We start from the raw sequence: 21,362 nt of genomic DNA on the forward strand, positions 1-21,362 counted from the left end.
AAAGAAAGCCCTCCCTCCTCCCCAGTATTTTTGTCATTGTACATCTAGACACTCTGTTTGTGAGATATAAGTAAAAAAAAGTTAAATGCGAATCAATCTACAGAATAGTTAAAAGGCTGATAAATCTCACAGCACATGTCGAACAAGGACAACAAAACGAAGAAGCGAAACTTTAGAACACCTTTTCACCCCCCCCCCCCCAATGTGGCAGCTATTCCTATCCAGAAATGTATCACGTTTTCCTTTTTTAAAAGTGCCGAATGTCTGAAGTGCTGCAAAGGAACAGAAGTCCCACCTGTTGAGGAATTTAATAAACCACGCGGCAGATTTTAGCACAGGGAAGCAAACTAGAGATCAAGCTAAATAGCCTGTGACTTTTCAAAAGGCAACTTCAGCGACAGCAACCTCAGGAATTTAATTTGAGGACTTAGTAGGCTATCAGAAATCATAATTTGTATATTCTGCTTCTTGTGATTTTAATTTTTCGTGAGCAGGGAAGAAAGACATTCGCTGCTTTCTCACAATTCAAGCTGTCTTCCAATTTTCGCATGTTGGTTTTCTTTTAGTAACATTCTAATAGCATGTTATGCCTCCCCCTGCCCCAGATACTGTTAGTTACACTTCCAGTTTTGTGCCATAGCATCAAATGAGGACCATAACATGCACCCATGTTGATATGCTTTAAAGTTAATGAAGATATTCATATGGAACTCAGCAGCGTCGGGCATCAAACCCAACCACCCCAAATGCAACATTCTGAAAGCTTTATTACTCTGAAAAGTATGCTAAAAAATTTTTTTTGACAAATTCTTCCCTTCATTTATGGAATTTTGATATCTGCCCAGCATTCCTCTGTGAACTTGCTCATTAAAAAGCGATTGCATAAAACACATTTCACTAGATATAAGTGTGTTGTATAAAATGCCTAACTTGACTAGATCTCTCAGAAGCTGCAAAGTTCTTCTGATAAGACGTTTCAACTACGCTCAGTTGAATGTTATCTGTTAACTCTGCTCTATCCCGTTTCCCCTTTGCTATCGTTATTGTTTTTATTTAAACCACTCCATGAACCAAGAGCTTGTACGTTGACCACTAATAATGAACCATATGTTGTAGATGATTACTGCAAATTTATTGTGCTGCTTTTGTGACGTACAAATAACATGAGAAGACCTGGTCTATTTAATTTTATTATCATTATGACCCCTGATTCAAAAAACCCAATATGCAAAGCATAAAACAACAGATGAAAGAAATGGAAAATCAAAGAGAGTATCTGTTCTGTTAAGGCAAGCACATGAAAAAGAATTCCTGTCCTACGCTTTGTACGTAGCATTTAAGACTGTACAAACTAAAAGTCTTGCTAACCTAGCTTACTTATGAAAGCACAGTAATAATAATATATTACTGTACTGTACTGCTTTGTTTATATGCCGGTCAGCAAAACGCCTATCTCACATCTGTATTCTGGACTCCAAAGATCAATGGAATAAATGAATTCCAATTTGGCTTCTAGTCACTAAAAACTAACACATGCCATCATTATTCACATATGCATCCTTTAACATGCATATTTCACTTCACTGGATAAAGTTAATATGTAAACCTGTGGCTTTTTAAAACATGCTTTATATACCCAAAGATCATTACACTGTGTTTTTTTTAAATTTAAGCCATCACTGCAACAATAAATAATTCCACCATGGCTGTTAGCAACATGTCCCAAAAGAGCTAGATGTAAATTTTCTAACGGCTACTTTCTGAACTACTTATTATACTATGTAAGCTAGATGGTAAAGCCTTAGCCCGATAGTTTCTTCTTCCACAGTCTAGTTATAGGACTTGAAATGTGAGTGTCTTCATTCCACTCTGCTACATTCCCTAAGATTTCCTGCAAATGAAACACCATGAAGGGGAGCAACAGCAATGTTCACACGAGGAAAAAAATGTTGGTAGCCTGATCAGAGGACCAAAGAGGACCTCCCTGAAAGTTTCAGGAGGACAGTAGACCTGGTGTGTTTGGGGGGGGGGAACCCAAGAACTTTGATTAGTGGCCATGGAAATCAGTGCTACATGAGAAGAAAAAAGAAGTACTGTATGGAGAAAGCAACATAAAAGGCCCAGAGCATTTAACCCAGCCCTAACTGAAATGGATATAGAACATTAAAACAAAAGACTGAAGCAGAAGTTTCAATGGATCAGTGTATCTCAATACACTATTTCAGCAAAGGCTGGGGCTGTGGTCTATGCACATAGAAATATGATTTCAGATCCTGGGATACATGCAATCAGAATCACGAAAACAGACGCCAGTTCCACAGTTCTACAATCCCACTCACAGCGGCCTTTCTCCGTGCACTTTTGTGAATCGGTGCTATTTTTGCCAAGTCCGAACGGCTTTAACCCCCCCCCCCTTTACATAGCAAGTCCCTCGTGCCATATTGCAAGCTCCTATTGAAAACCCCTCACATTTGAAAAGACGTTCGCCAGGCAGCATAGAGAGTAGATGCTACATAAACAGAAGTTCAAAGTTCCCTTGGACATGCAAAAGTAGCTACGCCATTCTTTCGATCCTGGTCCGTATCTTGGAATTTTGCTTACTTTGATGTTGGGAAAATGCAAAGCAAGCCCAGACTAGTTATTAAATCCTTGCACAGAGATCTTGTGTCATCTTCCAAACTGTACCTATCTGAGAAAGGTCTTCATAGCCGTTGACTATGTTTATGTATCTGCAATCAGCAGAGATTAGTTGCAGTCAAATTAAATCTAGCACCCCGACTGTTTTAGAACTTTTAAAACACAAAACAAGCAAAGCGACTCCCTGTCGTTGGCTGAATACTAAAGAAGGTTGAGCGGCATGGAGAGAGGTCAAGGCAGACTAGATTTAGACACAAAGGCACCATTGATCAGACAATTTCATACATTGGTAACTTCAGGCATACCTGGCCAGGTCATGAAGCTGTACTAAATGTGTGTGTGTGTGTGTGTTTGTGTGTGTGTGTGTGTGTGAGAGAGAGAGAGAGAGAGAGAGAGAGATAGAGAGAGAGAGAACAATACAATCTGGTTGTTTACCTAGCAAGAGTCCACCAAAATGAATGAGAAAAACATAGCTTTCATCCTGCTATTGCAAGGTTGGGGAATGTGTGGCTGTCTCTGTTCTGTTGGACTACGAATCTCAACATCCCTGTGCTGGAAGGGGCTGATGGAAGTTGGAGTCCACCAATATCAGGGTGGGGGTAGCTTCCAATTTGTTCCATTGTTGCATTTCAGCCAAACGTAGTGAAAAAATTAAGGCAGTTCTGCGATGTCAGGTTCAATTGTCCTTAATACGTACGGAAACATAAAACTGGTGTTTGTTATTGATCACATTGCATCATTACCTCCTCAAACCCTGTAGATTGGTGTTGTGATTGCTGAGGCTTCTGGCCATGTCAAGAAATAATGCGGTTTCCACAAACATGGGGGATGAGCCCCAATTTTCCCCCAGCTGCATCCCCCCCTCAGATGTGGCTCTAGGGGGGTATCTGCCCAAACCTTCAAGAGTGATTTTTCAGGCATCATTGAGCTATCAAAAGAAAGGGGTGCAAAAAATGTTCCAGTGTGCAGGTAGCCCTTTGGACTGTGGTCATTCTGGAGAAGGGAAAACTTTAAGAAACAAAGCCTATTAAAATTAATTCAATCAAGACTTCTGCCTAGTTTCTGAAAGCAAAAAAAGGACAGTGAAGGCAATTTCTCTGCACTGCCCTTCGGCCCTTTGATAACAATAGGATGTCAAAAACACACAAGAGTACACTGGACTGTTGCCAGACTATGTAATACAACTGAAGTGAATGGCAAGATGCCATTGTCTAGCGGTTCTTTAAAGGTTTTCCAGCTTTCACTTGCAACTGAATGAATATTGCCCTAGAGAACCATGAGGGACATTTGACATGCAACTCTATAGTGGTAGGAGCTTCTCATTTTTTTTTTTTTTTTAAATGTCACCAAGGTAAACTTACCTCCAAACATTTTTTGGTCGTAACTCCTAATTTTACTGGCTTACATGGCAACATATCCTTTCTCTGCCACTTTCCCCCTAGCATAACCTCTGGTATGCAAGCTGTATCTGCAGCCAAACCTTATGCTCTACTGAAGGAGAAGCAGCATGATTCAGGATCAGGCCCATCAGCCCAAATTTGTGCTGGCCCATCCTTCCATCCCTGCATTGGGATATGTTCAGCATATCCATCAACGCCACTGAATCAGCACAACGGGAAATTGTCATTACCGGTATTTCTTCTCTTCTTCTTCTTCTTCCTCTTCTTCTTCTTCCACTTCTTCTTCTTTCTTGCATTTGTTAGTTGCTTTTCTTACCAAGTGACTCAATGTGACTTACAACCCCTTCCATGGCAAAGTGACACAACATCTTCTGAGGCTAGGGCCACAATCACAGTTGCCCCACACTCAAAGGGGCTCCAGAACATTGCTTCAGAGCTGTTGCCATGTATAAAGGTGTAACAGGATCTAGCTGTTTAAAGGTAAGGAGGGCAAGGTGTGCAGCTGTGAACTTGGAGCAGGATCCTGTTTTAGCTGCTACGGTACAAGCTTTGGTTGCAATTGAAGCAGGAGATAGGATCGGGTTGCCCAAGGAAACATTCCGAAGGAGCTGTTAGAATATTTCCAAATGCATAGCTCAATTGTATATTAAGTTATGATTTAATTGTTTGTATAAGACGTACTACTGAATGGAGGACCACTTCAGTGCTGTGAACAAGCGCAATGATGTATTATTAACTGTGAACTCTAGGTGAAGTTTTTATCTGAGAAATCAACCCAAAAGGTGTGAAATCAAGACCATAGCGATTGAATTACTGAAACAGTATGAATAGTCCTTCATTTGTGTATATATAATGCTAGTTAAACAATAATGTGGCAATACTGACATTATTTTAAAAATCTGCACCAACTTTCTTCTGGGTTTTCAAGACTTTTAAGTAAGCATCTCACATTCAGAAGGTGTTACGAGATAGGCATTGTAAGTTTTCATCATAGCACTTGCCATTCATTTTTCATTTTTCACCAGCAAATTGAATTTTGTTTAACTTTACACATTTCCAAACTTTCACTTAGCATGTATTATGCAAAACTGAGAACTACCCATATATGCAGATTTTTAAAAGACAGTATAAACTTGTAACAGACAGTATTGTCCAATAGATACTATATGCTAACTGAAGAGATTAGTAAACTGCAAAGAGTATAATTTTTACATTTGTAGCAAGAAGTATCATCAATGTTGGTAGACTAAGGGCAGACTGAAACAAACCCAATTATGAAGGTAACGTTTTCCTCCTTCCGAACACTATCAAACATGATCAAGCACAAAAATGCTTAACTGTGGCAGCATTGTTCCCATTGGAATTGGACAAACGTAGCAACATAAAGTTTCTACATTCCATTTCCTTAACAAAGTAAGAAATACAAAGGAGACATAGGACTGCAGTTCCTGGATTACCTTAAAAATAAGAGGTAGCTTTGCATCAGAAAGGATGGAAGCTGATTTATGATATTCCACCTGACTACAAGAACCAATTCTAAAGTCTAAAGAACATCTGTGAATGCCACAGGTATAGACAGACATATACTTTCCTATGTAAGGAGACCCCCTTTGGTTGATGTTGTATTATGGCCTAACACAGGTTTACTTGGAGGTAAGTCGCACTGAGTTCAAAGTACTTCCTCTCTCGTTGGTGTGTACAGGATTGCTGCCCTAATCTGATTACAATGCAACCAAGTACAGCTGTTAATGAAGAAGAATCATAGACCTCAATAAACAAAAACATTCACTGCATCTGAATTGCCAAACCCAATTCAATGACTTAACTGTGGGTTCTAACAGGAACAAGTGTTCTGATCAAGACAGATACACCAAAGTAGAAATAGTTCTATTATAGAGGGGGGAAACACCTCTTTTGAAAATTATATGGTATGTTTGGGATGCTGACAAGCAGCTTACAAATACTGCTGTAGTTTACCTCTTCTAACCCCTACATTTTACAGAAGATCCTCCTTGACAGTATCTCCAACATTATATATCCATTTGCTTTTAAATCAGTTATGTTGCGAGTCTATTGAAAACAAATGTTCCGTTAGCACAGTAACAACTGGACTTGTGGCATTCTGTAAATAAAGCAAGCAAACAGTTGAAATCTGCGGAGATATATTGCAAGACAAGAGTGGCCTGCTGGAATTCCTGTGAAGTGTTATTAGCATTTCCTTGAAAGCAAAAATCAAAGTTAATCTTGGGCAAAATATTTAGGCACTCTCCTTTATTTCATTAAGTCTAATGTAGCATATGACAAGTTGCATTAATACAAACAGCCCACAACACAGCAGATGATTACATTATGTTTTTGATAACCAAAGCGTAAAAGACCAATATGGGCACAATTTCTTTCAAAACATTTGCTTACTAAATGAAAAAATGAAAACAGCATCTCAGAGATAACTGCCCATACTTTACTGCAGCTTCAGAACCTTCGCTTTGATTATAACCTAGTTTTTAATATCAATACGACATACTATTTACACACGCCAAATTGCAAATATTGAGCTTGAAACCCAAAATGTGTCTAAGCTTCCCTCCTTATATAAACTAGATTACCATAAGTACGAAAAAAATCTGTTCATAATAAACACCATTCAAGTATTTTCTCCAATTTAAGGCCAAACTGAATAAAAACATTAGATGAATGCAGATCACAAATATAATATTTTTGCAACAGGATTAGAAATCTACCTGATCATTAAGTAGTGCCCAGGGTTTAATAAATTATTTCCCTCAATATCTACTTAAAAGTACAGGCACTTTTAAAGATTATTTAAAGTTGTGCTCACCTTTTTTTTTAGACTTTTCCACAAGTCTTATCATTTGCATTATTCAAAAACGAACAATATTTTAATAGGAGAAAACGTACATATGAAAACATACATATTTTTTCTAAACTCTCCATCTCAGAAATGCTAAAAAGGAGGGGGGGGGGAAACAATTGTAAACATTGTAATGATGTTGTAAAAACATTGTAGTGATCCTATAAACGTTATCTTTAAAGTGACAATTCTTATCTACCTTATCTACTCGGAAATAAACCCCTGCTAAATATGTATAGGAAGGGATCCTAAAATGAACGGAGAGAGGCTCAAATGAATGAAAAATTTGAGCATACAAAATATCAGGAGATATGCAAACAAGTATGTGGGGAGTGATACGCTTTATCATCAGAGAACAAATTCACTGATGGAGCCTTCAAAAGTGTAAGTAACTTCTTAAAAGACATTTAAAGCATGGTGCCACTGAATTCAATGGGATTACATCAGTGTAAACAAATAGCAAATCTCCCTCTGGAAGCCTGTTTTAAACACATTCACTTGAAAGTGAATGCTTTAAATGGAACAAACAAATTTGCCTACAGTCACAGCTTTAAACCAAACCCTCATAATATAAGTCAAAAACATTTCAATGAGACTTCCTTCCAAGCATGTTTTCTTACAGACGCAGCCAACATAGAATTGTTCATTTCCCACAAGATAATAATCTAAGCCACACAGGAAAACACTACATTTCAAGCGTTCTCTGAAAATACAGTGCCGTTTATTTATATCCCTGATAAGTCATTGCATAAACATTACATACCTAAACTTTTCAATGTGAGCAATTGCTACTTACGGAAGATGGTGCATTTACAAAAGTTCCATCACTGATTCAGTAGTTAACACACAAACCTTATACATGAAGAAAAGCAACTCATTTAAACTTTATTCCTTAAATATCTGATAAGAAGAGAAGCATACTTGAGCCTACAATACCACTTTTTTTTTACAATATCCTTGCATAACAAACCAAAGGAAGCACAGTTATATTAATTACCTGTGTTTTAAAGATTATACTCATAAAATACTCATGAGTGAAAGTATTGATTTTCTTTTAACAATGCCAGCTTACTGGAAAGCTGTCCTTAAAGAAACCTTTCTTAAAACATAGGCATATTACTTTTTCAATAAAATCTGTGAACATGCAGTAATTTAATTAAACCTGTCACAACATACATTTTATAATACCATCCTCTGCACAGTGTTGCACTACTTTAATAGCTCATTTAAATAACGAGCGAACACAACCAAATTCTGATTAAAGCGTTCAACAGCAATCTGTTACCACCAAGTACTAATGCCAAATTAAAAAAAACATAGACTCACAAAACCACTTTTTAATCACTGACTCCCTTTCTTTTGTGTAACTAAATTAACGGGATCACTCAGCGTACAAGGGCTCAACAAGTCGAAATAGTTCCCTTCGCTCTGTGAAAAATTCACAGCAAAAAACAAAACAAAACAAAACAACAACGCGCAGCAAAGATCCTTGAGATGAAAATACTCCCTGAGTATGCAACCTCCTCAGGAGGTACATAGCAAGAATCACCTTTTTGGGGGAGGAAAAAATAAATGAAACAAGCATAAAGTCCTTGGAAAGTGGTTTTGTGCAGGAAAGCACTAAGAATCAGGGAGCTGCCTTCTGTCCAGAGTCTGGGACGTGCTGTCCATTGGCGCTCCTCATACCCACCGGCCATGAATAAAGTGTCTATTGTCTCTGCACTGTACTAATTGTGAAAAAACAGCCCATGCAGTAAGCATAATAATTATCCAGACAAACAAGCAAAGGCAATCAAGGAGGGAATGAAAGGAGTAAAAAAAATACACGAACGGACAAAGCAACCAAGGAATGAAATTAATATTCATAATGAAAGGTTTTGCCAGCAGAAGGTCTTCATTCATGGCATGGCTATTTCATACAAGGGGCTATTGTCTAGACAACAAAAAATGAGCATACGAATAAAATTTCATGAAAACGCTGGTGAAGAGAAAAGCTTTTCTTTCCCAAAGCGCTCCGTTGCTGGTCCCCAGTATTTTGTTCAGAGAAACTTTCAAACGGTTCCTCTCAGTAACATTTTAAAAGTTGCCTCTCTCTAGCTTCTCCCCTCTCTTTTTGTTATGTTTCCTTCCTTCGGTTGCAGCTGTACAAATATGATTTTTTTTTTTAAGCCATGCTCGCCCAAACAAAGAAGAATTGGACTTAATATGCATAGCTTCATTAACTAAATTTAATTATGCCAAGCGGCATATTAATCAGTAGTTGCTCTAGTTACTGTATTCATTGAAAGGGAGGAGGAAATTAAGGGAAGTGTGTTTGGGGGGGACGGGACAATTGCATACTGATTAGGAAGCAGCTCGCAACGTGATACAATGCACTTTCCAAAGAATTATTCAGAAAGAAACAGAATAAATAGGCAGATTGCTCTGTTTTAGGACCAACTCAAGAACAATTAGTCAAGAACATGATGACATTGTTGCTTTCTCCCGTCCTCCCCACCCGTCACTGCTTCTAGGTCTACATTCTCACACCCAGCCAGCCTGGGCACAAAGTAAAATTGACATTTTGTGGGGATTTTGTTGTTGTTGTTGTTTAGTTTCTTTAAAGAAAAGAAAAGGGGGTTAAAACCTTCCTGCTGCCCTCGCTGTATTTCTAAAAAGGCTGCCCGTGACCCCAACTACAATAGAGGAGAAACCTTATCTAACATGCTATGATGCTCCGCAGAGGCGCTGCAACTTGCAGTTGGAAGTTTCTGTGCCTGGATGTGAACTTTATAAACACGTGCATTGCAACAATGAAGGAGGAGTTCAAAAAGAGAAGGGAGGAAAAGGGGGAGAAAAAAAAAAACCTTTCGGGAAGGGGGAAAAAATTGTTATCTGCCAACTTACCATCCACCAAGTCCTAGCTGACATGTCATAACATAGCTGCCATTTTATGGAGCTGTCCGACGCCTTCCCTGCCATTACGCTGTCAGCAACCTTCATCTGATGCAACTCAATGGAAGATAAGATACCTAATCGAGAAAACATCAGCAGTGGCTTGCAGGGCTACATGTAGGCCAATCCTTATCACACTGCATCATGGGAAAAGCTCCTTTATTCGCAAGAACTCCAACCTCACAGATATAAAGACAAGGATCAGGTTTTGTTGCTTGTGTGTTAGGGTGTGTGTGTGTGTGTGTCTGAAGGGATCGGTGAAATGAGCGAACATTCCTTGTGTATCATGTGTACAAGACTTAAGTATTTTTCAAGTGGGTGGTTAAATGCTTTGCTGGGCAATGTAGGCTAAAAGTTTATTTGCATTCTTTTTTCCCCCTGTTGTATATTGTTTGACATGCTCCATGGTTAGCTTTGAGACCAAAAGAAATTGAGGGGAGGGGGGGAGCTATAACTGCTGAGAATTAATATCGCCCCGACAAAGACATAATGGTTTCATTCACACAATCAGAGCACAGTTCAAATGTGTGTGTATACCCAGTCACACACACACACACAGAGAGAGAGAGAGACAGAGAGAGAGAGAAAGAAAGAGAGAAAGAGAGAGAGAGAGCCACTCACTCACTCAGCCTCAGCCTCTCTCTCTCTCTCTCTCTCTCTCTCTCTCTCTCTCTCTCTCTCTCTCTCTCTCTCTCTCACACACACACACACACACACATGGTGGAGGGACATAGGTAGTAGCTGCAGATGAAGTTGCCAAAGGCTACAAACCCTGTTAACATGCTAGACATATGGAAACAGTTTTAACTCTTTGCAATCCCTGTTTAAACAAGAAACCAGCAGGCTGGGATGAAATAAATTTGCATAAAGATAGGAGGTGGGGTCAACACTTCAAGTTAGGGGAGGCGCAGGGCAGTGGCAGGCTGTGAAGAGTTGCTGCACATCCCTTCCTCGAGAGCTCCTGAACTGCTCATAATGGAGCTGCATTGTCTTCACTCCAAACAGGTCCTGTCCGATGAAAGATATGCCCAGGACAAGGTTTGTTTGGCCCTTTATACATTTATATCATCTCCCAGCCCTGGGCAATTTCCAGGGCTTAATCTGAGCTCAGAAGCGCTTCACAGTTTTCAGTAGCAGCAAATGAAGTCAAGCACAGTGCTTCTGAACATGTGTTGATTACCACTGATTAACCCATAATCCCATGATATTAGAAGGCACAAAATGTCATTCCCAAGACAGACATGAGCCTCAGCACTCTTTCTATAAAAAAACACCACTTACTTTTCATCATCTGCGAAGCACTCTTTGCATTCACTGAAAAAGGTATCTTTATTTCTGTTAAAGAGCGTATGCCACTTTTCTCCCAATTGTAAACTACAAAGATTTTAATAACAACTTAAACTGTTAACTTTCAGCAAAGGCAATCAGCTGACCCACATTTTGTGAGACAGGGCTTCACTGCCTTGCCTATTCCCATAACTACCTGAAACAGGACAGAGTAAGAAAAATATGCAAATATATACAAATTTACTGGCACAGAATCATTTTGGTATATATTTTTGCAGCCTTGATTTATTATTACAGCCTTGATTTATATCTTCTTTCCATTAAATAATTTGTTAGTTGCATTACAGGAAAGGTCACATTGTGCTGGAAGCATCCAGGAACAGAAAGGTTCAATGAAATGGGAGAGAGACTCTAAAAGTGAATTCTTGGAAGAAAAGACCAAAGGTAGAATAAATATTTGTGTTGCACTGTACTTCAGACTTACTGGTCACAAGAAAAATATGAAGAATTTGATGGCACAGATCGTGCTTGTTTCAGCATGGGCCGTATAAAATCCAAAGATTCCAAATCTCCTAATGCCATGTTGAAAGCTATGTTAACAAACAAACAAACAAACAAACAAACAAACAAACAAACAAACCCTCTTTCCTTGATTAAGTGTTGAAAATTCACATGTGCAATATTTTATGTTAAAGAATCACAAGAATATGGAAGATCGCTTTATGTATGAAGTATATCAGTATATCAGTATAAACTATTGTTGCAGTTTGCACACACTTTTGACACTACAGATGCCTGCATGGATACCTTTTGCAAGCTGCTGTTAATCTGGTTGTTACAATCCATGTAAGGATTTTAGCATATAAGGTTGACAAATAATTTTTTTTCTATTATTTTCTAGCCTTCAAGGAGAATGGTTTTTCAGTTTCCCTCTTTAAAATAAATATCTTATTTGTAGTGCCATCCTTCTGACATTTTGAGCTACTATTCCATTTAAAGGCCCTAACTGGTGTTTTAATAATAATAATAATAATAATAATAATAATAATAATAATAATAATAATAATAATAATGTAACAGTTATACTTGATCACGGGTTTTGTCATCTTTAAAATATGTCATTTCTTAAATTCTTGCAAATCCACTGTTACACTGCATCAGGACTTAAATGGTGTAAACATTTTAGCATTATTCAGGGTAGGGAGGAAAGCTTTATTAAAGTAAGTACACATTTCAGGGAAAGTCCCAATAGAAATTCCTAACATGTGAAATTAGCAATAAAGATGATAAATGCCACAAGATATTGCAAGATACAGAAGTCTGACTGAATTTCTGCTAAATCTGTTGAAAACGCCATTTCTGAACAGATTCCACTCACTTTGCCTATTTTAGAACACACTTACAAAATCCAATATGTTGACCTGAATGTTATCTGAAGCAACCTGACAGTTTACCTGAAATCACAAGAGGAAGCAGTGAATAAAGAAAAACGAAAATTCCCTTGACAGCTATCTGCCAGGAAACAGCTGACTATCAATTGGTCAAGGCCACAGTGCATTTAGTCCAGGCATCCCCAAACTGCGGCCCTCCAGATGTTTTAGCCTACAACTCCCATGATCCCTAGCTAACAGGACCAGTGGTCAGGGATGATGGGAATTGTAGTCCAAAACATCTGGAGGGCTGAAGTTTGGGGATGCCTGATTTAACCAGTGAAGAACTATAGAGGGGAGTTCTCCAAATTGGTCCACCTAGTAGGAACATGGGTGCAGTCAAAGCTGAACTAATAAGCAGGCCTCTCCACTCACCTGATTCCCACATCATGGAAACCTTGGTTGTACAGTTTTCAGGAGAGGTCATTACAGAAGTTTTCAAAAGCTAGTTAAGTCTCACTTGTATGGGTTTTGTGTGTGTGTGTGTGTGTGTGTGTGTGTGTAAATCAAAGCAATTGCTTTGATGACCAAGGCTGCCCTCACTGCATTACCAGTGCTGAATTTTCAATCGGCGCTCTCGCAATGTTATCCAAAATGCACGCGCGTCCTATACAGTGGTACCTTGGTTTAAGGACAGCTTGATGAACAACATGGATTAAGAACACTGCAAACCTGGAAGTAGGTGTTTTGGTTTGTGAACTTTGCCTTGGAAGTGGAACATGTTCCACTTCCTGTTGAGTGTGTTCCATTTGTAAATTGAGTCCCCCGCTGCTATGGGAAAGCACGCATTGGTTTAAGAATGCTTTGGTTTAAGAATGGACTTCTGGAACGGATTAAGTTCATAAACCAAGGTACCCCTGTACTTTGTTGTAAGATGCCACTGTTCAGTCTTCCAACTCTACTTTTCTATGGTTCTCAAACCAGCATCATGTAGATCGGAGCCCTTAAGCCATTCCTAATTTGTCACTAGGTGCTATTCACTTTTTTGTGATTTAAATATGTTACTTAAATTGTAAGGTTGCCTTTGGTTCCTTTGCTGAAGGTACTGTTCTGTGCAAGAATACTAAAAAATGCTGTGAATTTGGCTTTCTTCAACAAAATAAAGAATAAAAAAAATCCTTCCAGTAGCACCTTAGAGACCAACTAAGTTTGTTCTTGGTATGAGCTTTCGTGTGCATGCACACTTCTTCAGATACCCGAAGAAAGCTCATACCAAGAACAAACTTAGTTGGTCTCTAAGATGCTACTGGAAGGAATTTTTGAATTTTTATTTTATTTTTCATTTTGTTTTGACTATGGCAGACCAACACGGCTACCTACCTGTAACTGGCTTTCTTGGTTATTCTGAATGGCCAGCTGGTGAGCGACTAGGGATTTAACAAAGAGAATTTCAGGTGAAATCCTAGGCACACCTGAAGTTTTCTGGAGAAAAGCCCTACCAGACACAGTAGGGCAAACATCCAAAATAAACCTGCATAGGATTGCACTTGGATGGACAGTATTTTCATGAGAGCAAGGAATCTCTTCCCAGCCTTTGGAAGGTGAGAGCCTCAAGCGAGACCCATTTTTCACTTTGAATTTAGAGAATGAGAGACAGTTGGGAGCTTTAAAACTGGAATTTATCTGAACTGGAATGTCTCGCAGTGCCACTGATGGTCCAAATAGTTACTTTGAGCTTGGAGGCAAAACCAGCAATTTGCTGTCTTTTAGTTGCCTATTTTTTCCCAATTTGTTACCAATGGACTCTGCAAAAGACCTTTATAAATAATATTTATAAATTAGTAAATGTTTGTATAAATTAAGTAAATGTTTGTATAAATTTAATATAAATTAGTAAACACCGAAGAATTGATGCATTTGAATTATGGTGCTGGAGGAGACTCTTGAGAGTCCCATGGACTGCAAGAAGATCAAACCTATCCATTCTGAAGGAAATCAGCCCTGAGTGCTCACTGGAAGGACAGATCCTGAAGCTGAGGCTCCAATACTTTGGCCACCTCATGAGAAGAGAAGACTCCCTGGAAAATAACCTGATGTTGGGAAAGATGGAGGGCACAAGGAGAAGGGGACGACAGAGGAGGAGATGGTTGGACAGTGTTCTCGAAGCGGCTGGCATGAGTTTGGCCAAACTGCGGGAGGCAGTGAAGGATAGGGGTGCCTGGCGTGCTCTGGTCCATGGGGTCACGAAGAGTCGGACACGACTGAATGACTGAACAACAACAACAACAACAAATGTTTGTATTTGCTGTTACAAAGATACCTTTAGTCTTCAGTGCTTTGACATCCAACATCCAAAGAAAACAAAACTCGAGGAAGTAGGGAGTGTGTCACAATATAATTAAAACCAAGCTACATTTTCTTTCCTACCTTTTCAGCTCCTCTTTGAAGCAGAGAGTGAAGATAATACGTTTTCTAGCGTACAAAGCTTAAAGACTGAAGTTGCAAGGTCCAAACATTTTCCTTGGGAAGTTTGCTCTTTTTTTTGAAAGCAAGAAAAGAACAAGCAGCTTACTCCATAGTAAGGGGAAGGAGCAAACTACCTTCCTGGCAAATTGCTGCTTGTATCCTCTCCCACTTTCCCCTTCCTCCAGACCCCCTGGGAAACTCAACAAACTTGCTGCACCTGGAACTAGGTAGGGAAAGAACAACTGAATAGGACCCAGGTGTGGTCAGCCTGAGGAAGCACCACCCACCTCGGGCCTGGACAGAAAAAGCAAGTCTAGAGTGAGAGACAAGGGTGATGTTCACTGTTCCCAGGAACTCTTCTCATTGTGAAACTTTTGCGGTTGAGCTGAGTTTGGACCCTGGGTGAGAACCCAGAGTCTGAGAGTGAAGGTGTGTCAGAAGGAGAATGAACTGATGTTGAGATATATATGTGTGTGTGTGCGTGCATGTGTAACTTTGTATTAATGTTACATTTTTATATGTAACTGTCCAATTTTGTAATCTTTTGTTTGTTGTCTTTTGCTGCTTTGGCTTAATATATTAAGCGGTATAGAAACCAAACCGATCAATTGCTTTGAAGCTCCAAAGTACTGAAGCTAATTTTCTAATTAATGAAGAGAGAATGTGGCAGCTAGACTGGTGACTGGGCGTGGCCGCCGAGACCATATAACAACGGTCCTGAAAGACTTACATTGGCTCCCAGTACGTTTCCAAGCACAATTCAAAGTGTTGGTGTTGACCTTTAAAGCCCTAAACAACCTCTGCTCAGTATACCTGAAGGAGCGTCTCCACCCCCATCGTTCAGCTCCGAGTGCCTTTTGGCAGTTCCCTCACTGCAAGAAGTGAGGTTACAGGGAACCAGGCAGAGGGCCTTCTCGGTGGTGGCGCCTGCCCTGCGGAATGCCCTCCCATCAGATGTCAAGGAAATAAACAACTATCTGGCTTTTAGAAGACATCTGAAGGCAGCCCTGTTTAGGGAAGTTTTTATGTTTGATGTTTTATTGCTTTATTATTAATATTAATATTAATATTCTTCTGGGAGTTGCCCAGAGTGGCTGGGGAAACCCAGCCAGATGGGTGGGGTATGAATAATAAATTATTATTATTATTAGTCATCTTGCAGCAATATTCTAATAGATAACTTGCCCCTATTTACCAGAATGTATATTAATCTGGTGGATGGGTTCTGAAGGCCTTTTATCAGCAATATCTTAACCATCCATGAAGATGACACACACAGTTACATATGCCTTTTCCATAGAGAGAATGTCAAACTAACACACCCAGTTTCTGATTCTCTTAGTGCATATAACTAAAGCCAGGCATATGCTAAAAACTGTGGGGAATATTCTCTGTACTCCATACCAGGCATGGCCAAACTTGGCCCTCCAGATGTTTTGGGACTACAACTCCCATCATCCCTAGCTAACAGAACCAGTGGTCAGGGATGATGGGAATTGTAGTCCCAAAACAACAGGAGGGCCAAGTTTGGCCATGCCTGCTCTATACTATTCTCTTTGGGCCCATAATGGAAATAGTCTTAAATAATAATTATTATTTAAAAAATAAATAAAGCTAGGTCATAATAGCAGCAGGTAAACACACTGAGGTACAACCCTAAGCATGCTTACTTAAGGAGTAAGCCCCACTGGAGACAACAAGCACAGGATTACAATATACTATATGTTATATTAAAGCTGATGCACTATAGGTTCAATAGGATCGCAGTTATTGTTACAGAAAATTAATAGCTCTCTCAAGTTCTACAAGTTCTAAGCAAAAGAATGTCTTGCCAATATACCCAGCATCCTATATCTGCAGAAGCATTGTTTCCAAATATATGCAAAATCAAAAAGAGAAAAATGGACCTGGTAGAACTAAAACATTCACACTGATAATTAAATTTATCTGAATGCATACAACATTCCAAACCATGTGGCTCCTCCCACCTGCCGAGATTCAATTAGTTACTTTGTGGTTCAGCAAACCAGAGTTTGCCATTGTAGCCCAACTGGCAAACTGTGGTTTGCACACTCAGGATTGGCAACCAAAGTTTGAAACCACTTGCTGTCAGGGACTGGGCAGAGGAAGAATGGTGGAGACCCTCTTCCCATCCTAAACCTTCCAGGGAGGAGGAAGAGGAAGACAGTATAGATTTACAACAGTGGTCTGCAGAAGGTCACAGCTCAGGAGCTGATGAGGGGGAAAGTTGGGAAATAATGGGAGAGGAGAAGGAGGAAGCGGGGTGACAGCTGATTGACATGGTGTCTTTAGAAAGCATTCCAGACCTCCATCTCCCAGAACCCTGCTTGCCTTAAAAGGAGAGCAAAGAGCTCGAAGACAGAGGGCACGTAGCAGCACCCATAGAAGTGACGAATGAGGAAGTGGGAGAGATGGGGGATGGAGATTCACTCAGGAAAATGCCATCATCCAAGAAGATGGATTCTATAGCCTTTCTCTGTAAATATTGAAATAAAAAAGGAAGGTAAGAAACTTTCCCTTGTCTTTATACTTTCCTGGGCAATCAGCCAGGAGCTGCTGACAGCATTCTGACACTTGCCCATCTTGGTTTGTGGGGTAAAAAGAGCTAGGTAAAGGTAAAGGGACCCCTGACCATTAGGTCCAGTCGCGAACGACTCTGGGGTTGTGGCACTCATCTTGCATTACTGGCCGAGGAAACCGGTGTACAGCTTCCGGGTCATGTGGCCAGCATGACAAAGCCACTTCTGGCGAACCAGAGCAGCGCACGGAAACGCCGTTTACCTTCCCACCAGAGCGGTACCTATTTATCTACTTGCACTTGACATGCTTTCGAACTGCTAGGTTGGCAGGAGCAGGGACCGAACAATGGGAGCTCACCCCGTCGCGGGGATTCGAACCGCTGACCTTCTGATCGGCAAGCCCTAGGCTCTGTGGTTTAACCCACAGCGCCACCTGCATCCCTGATGATTAGCACAATTACTTAACAGTTATTACAGTTCTATGGGTGGCAATGAGGCATCAACAAAATTGGCCCATTGCTCTTACGGGGAAACTTACCAAGCATGTATGGGCTATAAATAGACAACTAGGACGTAATGGTTTTATTTGTTGTGCACTTATTGTTCATGGGAATAAGAATAAACCTAGTTTACAACCGCTGGCAATCTCTGGCAAAATGTTATCCGTTAACCTTTGCATTTTAGATTAGGGAGTGGGATGTTTGTATTACTTTTGTTTTTCAACGATTGGTATTGATTGGCTTGTTGTTGTTTTTTCGTTTGCTTTTTTACAGTCTGATTTCATTGCCTTTTTGCTGCCAAGGACTAATGTCCTAATGAGCACGATTTCCCCCCTCCCCATCCTATATGGACTCATTTCCCACTGAACATAGTAAGGAAGGGCAGAGGGAACCTAATCAATGCAGCTTTGTTCTACTTTTTTGTTTTGAATACAAGATGACAATTATGTAGTTTTTTTCAAAGTTGCCATCGAGCAATACAGAAAGGCCTTTTCTCTAGCCCAGCAAAAGTTCGACATTCTAACGATCTCCCTCCGCCAACACAGCAACACAGGCCATCATAACACGGAGAGGAAATGCCAGACCATCCTACTTACTGAAATGTCATATCCGTAAAGACATTGGATATGGAAATTAATGCATTGTTTCTAGCAGGATTTGCAAGTAGCCTTGACCACGGAGCTCTTACAAAAAAACAACAACCCCGATATGGCCAACTGTCTTGTCAAATAACAACCATGCATTAAAAATATTTATTTAGCAGAACGTAACAAAGGCAGAAATTTACACTAGTTAAAAAATCCTCCCAACTGTCACAAAACAATAAAATAATGACCACCTCGGGTCTTTGAGAAAACCAGTTGTCAGTCATGCCAGACTTTGATCTCGGCGAAGAAGAATGCCCAAGGGCAAGATGTTTGGAGGGTGGTTGTATTACAGTAACTACCGGTAAATTAGGCTGCCATAAAAACCTAGAATACAGGGGGGTTTTTTGAGAGCAAGCCTGTGTTCTTTAGTTCCAATAGGAGGTGTTTCAGAGGATTTAGGGAAAGCTGAATAAAGCAAAGAGGAAGTTATTCCTAATGCGAAAAAGGGGGCTTGGATTCCAATGGGGGAAAAGATGTTAGAAGTTTTATGTTCAGATTAAAAAAAAACAATCATACTCAGAACAGGGTTTCCCAAGACACACACACACACACACACACACACACACACACGGATGGGTTAAAATCTATCTAAAACATTAACATTTGGAAAAAAAGTTATGTATCTAAGGGAAATATCTACTTGTGATGTAAGTTTCATTGTTCAAGACTTAATGATATTAATAAGAATGGTAAATGAATTGTAGGGTACATTTCTCATCATATTATATCCTGGAAAAAGTTTAATATGTCCTGTTTTGTTTTGAGCATAAAACCAAAACAAACAGTCCTATTAAATATGCTTTAAATATATCCTTAAAACATTACTTTAAAATTATTTCTGATTCTATGTTTCTCACCAGTCTGGTTATGAGTGGGTGAGGAATTATGAAATGTATAATAATAATAATAATAATAATAATAATAATAATAATAATAATAATAATAAATAATTCCTTGTTTCTTGTTCCTAAGTTTGTTCTTGGTCTCTAAGGTGCTACTGGAAGGAAATAAATTTTTATTTTGTTTCGACTACGGCAGACGAACACGGCTACCTACCTGTAACTAGAACTATGAAATGTAAAGGGTGACTGTTAAGGTTGAAAACAAAAAGCTGATTATGTCAGATGCTTTGGCTGAAGTCAGGGGCGGACTCTGGTAATATGGTGCACCTGTCGAGCTAATAACTTGGAACTTGGCATAAACTACCTGATGAGGTCCACGACTTGTGTCAAATTTCAAGCTGAGCCAGATCCAACTGCAGCAAGTGAAAAAGTGATGGGAATTGATGCTGACATTTTTTAACAGGCATAGCATAGATTTCTTTCCAAGTCTGGTGAAAACTACCGATTTCCTTTACTCGGGCTTGTCAAGGAAGGCTATTTACTCTCCAGTACTCTGCTGAAGTTCTGAGTAGTGGTTTCAAAACTTACTGAGGTTTTCCTGCCCTGTGGCAGCAAGCTACTGGCATAATAAGGCAGCGCGACTTTTGACTGGGGCTCATTAAGACTGATGGGGCCTGGCAGAAGGTGCTGCCAGAGTCATTGAGAGGCAAATCCACTCCCTGGCTGGATGTTAAGTACGAAGGCAGACTCAGGTTGGTGGAGCAGTGCGCCATTCTCCTGAACGGAACAGCATTCACAACTTCAGAAGGGAACTTTTTGCCAATCCTGAGTGGGGAGGAGGGGGAGAGACTGATCCTGATAGCGTTTGGAAGCTGCTGATCCTGCGAGGGTTGGTGTATATGTGTATGTGAACACACATATTTTTTGGGTGTTGCTTCTAGGAGAGGAAGGGTGTGTATTGTGAGGCTTCTGCAGAAGAGAAATTGGGGGAAATGAATGCATTGAAACTTAAGTAAACTGGAATTGATTGGGGGAAAATTGAATGGGGGGGGGGTAAAGTAAAGGACCCCTGTTCGGTTAAAAGGTAAAGGGACCCCTGACCATCAGGTCCAGTCGTGTCCGACTCTGGGGTTGCGGTGCTCATCTCACTCTATAGGCCTAGGGAGCTGGCGTTTGTCCGCAGACAGCTTCTGGGACATGTGGCCAGCATGACAAAGCTGCTTCGGGCGAACCAGAGCAGCGCACGGAAACGCTGTTTACCTTCCCGCCAGAGCGGTCCCTATTTATCTACTTGCACTTTGACGTGCTTTCGAACTGCTAGGTGGGCAGGAGCTGGGACCAAGCAATGGGAGCTCACCCCGTGGCAGGGATTCGAACCACCAACCTTCTGATCAGCAAGCCCTAGACTCTGTGGTTTAACCCACAGCACCACCTGGGTCGGATAAGTCCAGTCAAATTTGACTATAGAGTGCGGCACTCATCTCTGCTTTCAGGCCGAGGGAGCCAGCATTTGTCCAGAGACAGATTTCTGGGTCATGCGGCCAGCATGACTAAACCGCTTCTGGTGCAACAGGACACTGATGAGTGCCAGAGCGCATGGAAATTGTGTTCACCTTCCCACTGCAGCAGTACCTATTTATCTACTTGCACTGGTATGCTTTCAAACAGCTAGGTTGGCAGGAGCTGGTACAAAGCAATTGGAGCTCACCCTGTTGCATGGATTCGAACTGCCGACCTTCCAATTGGCACGCTCAAGAGGCTCAGTGGTTTAGACCACAGCACCACTTGTGCTCCTAGGGAAGGTAGGGAACATGGCACATGCCCACAATCCCTGCTTCAAACTGTGACTGGGTAGGGGCACCAAGCA

The 21,362-nt window shown here is 40.4% G+C and overlaps 1 protein-coding gene across 1 annotated transcript in view; it reads right to left on the reverse strand.

Annotated features, from left to right (window-relative positions):
- Positions 1-9,979, reverse strand: part of NFIB (nuclear factor I B) — a 296,512-nt gene extending 286,533 nt beyond the window's left edge. The window contains 1 exon segment of the mRNA XM_033172714.1: positions 9,796-9,979. Coding sequence (XP_033028605.1) covers positions 9,796-9,936 — 141 coding nt within the window. The 5' untranslated portion in view covers positions 9,937-9,979.
- Between the last annotated feature and the right edge of the window lie 11,383 nt (positions 9,980-21,362).

This window comes from Lacerta agilis, chromosome 16 (assembly GCF_009819535.1).
Source record: "Lacerta agilis isolate rLacAgi1 chromosome 16, rLacAgi1.pri, whole genome shotgun sequence".
NCBI classification, from domain to species: Eukaryota; Metazoa; Chordata; class Lepidosauria; order Squamata; family Lacertidae; genus Lacerta; species Lacerta agilis.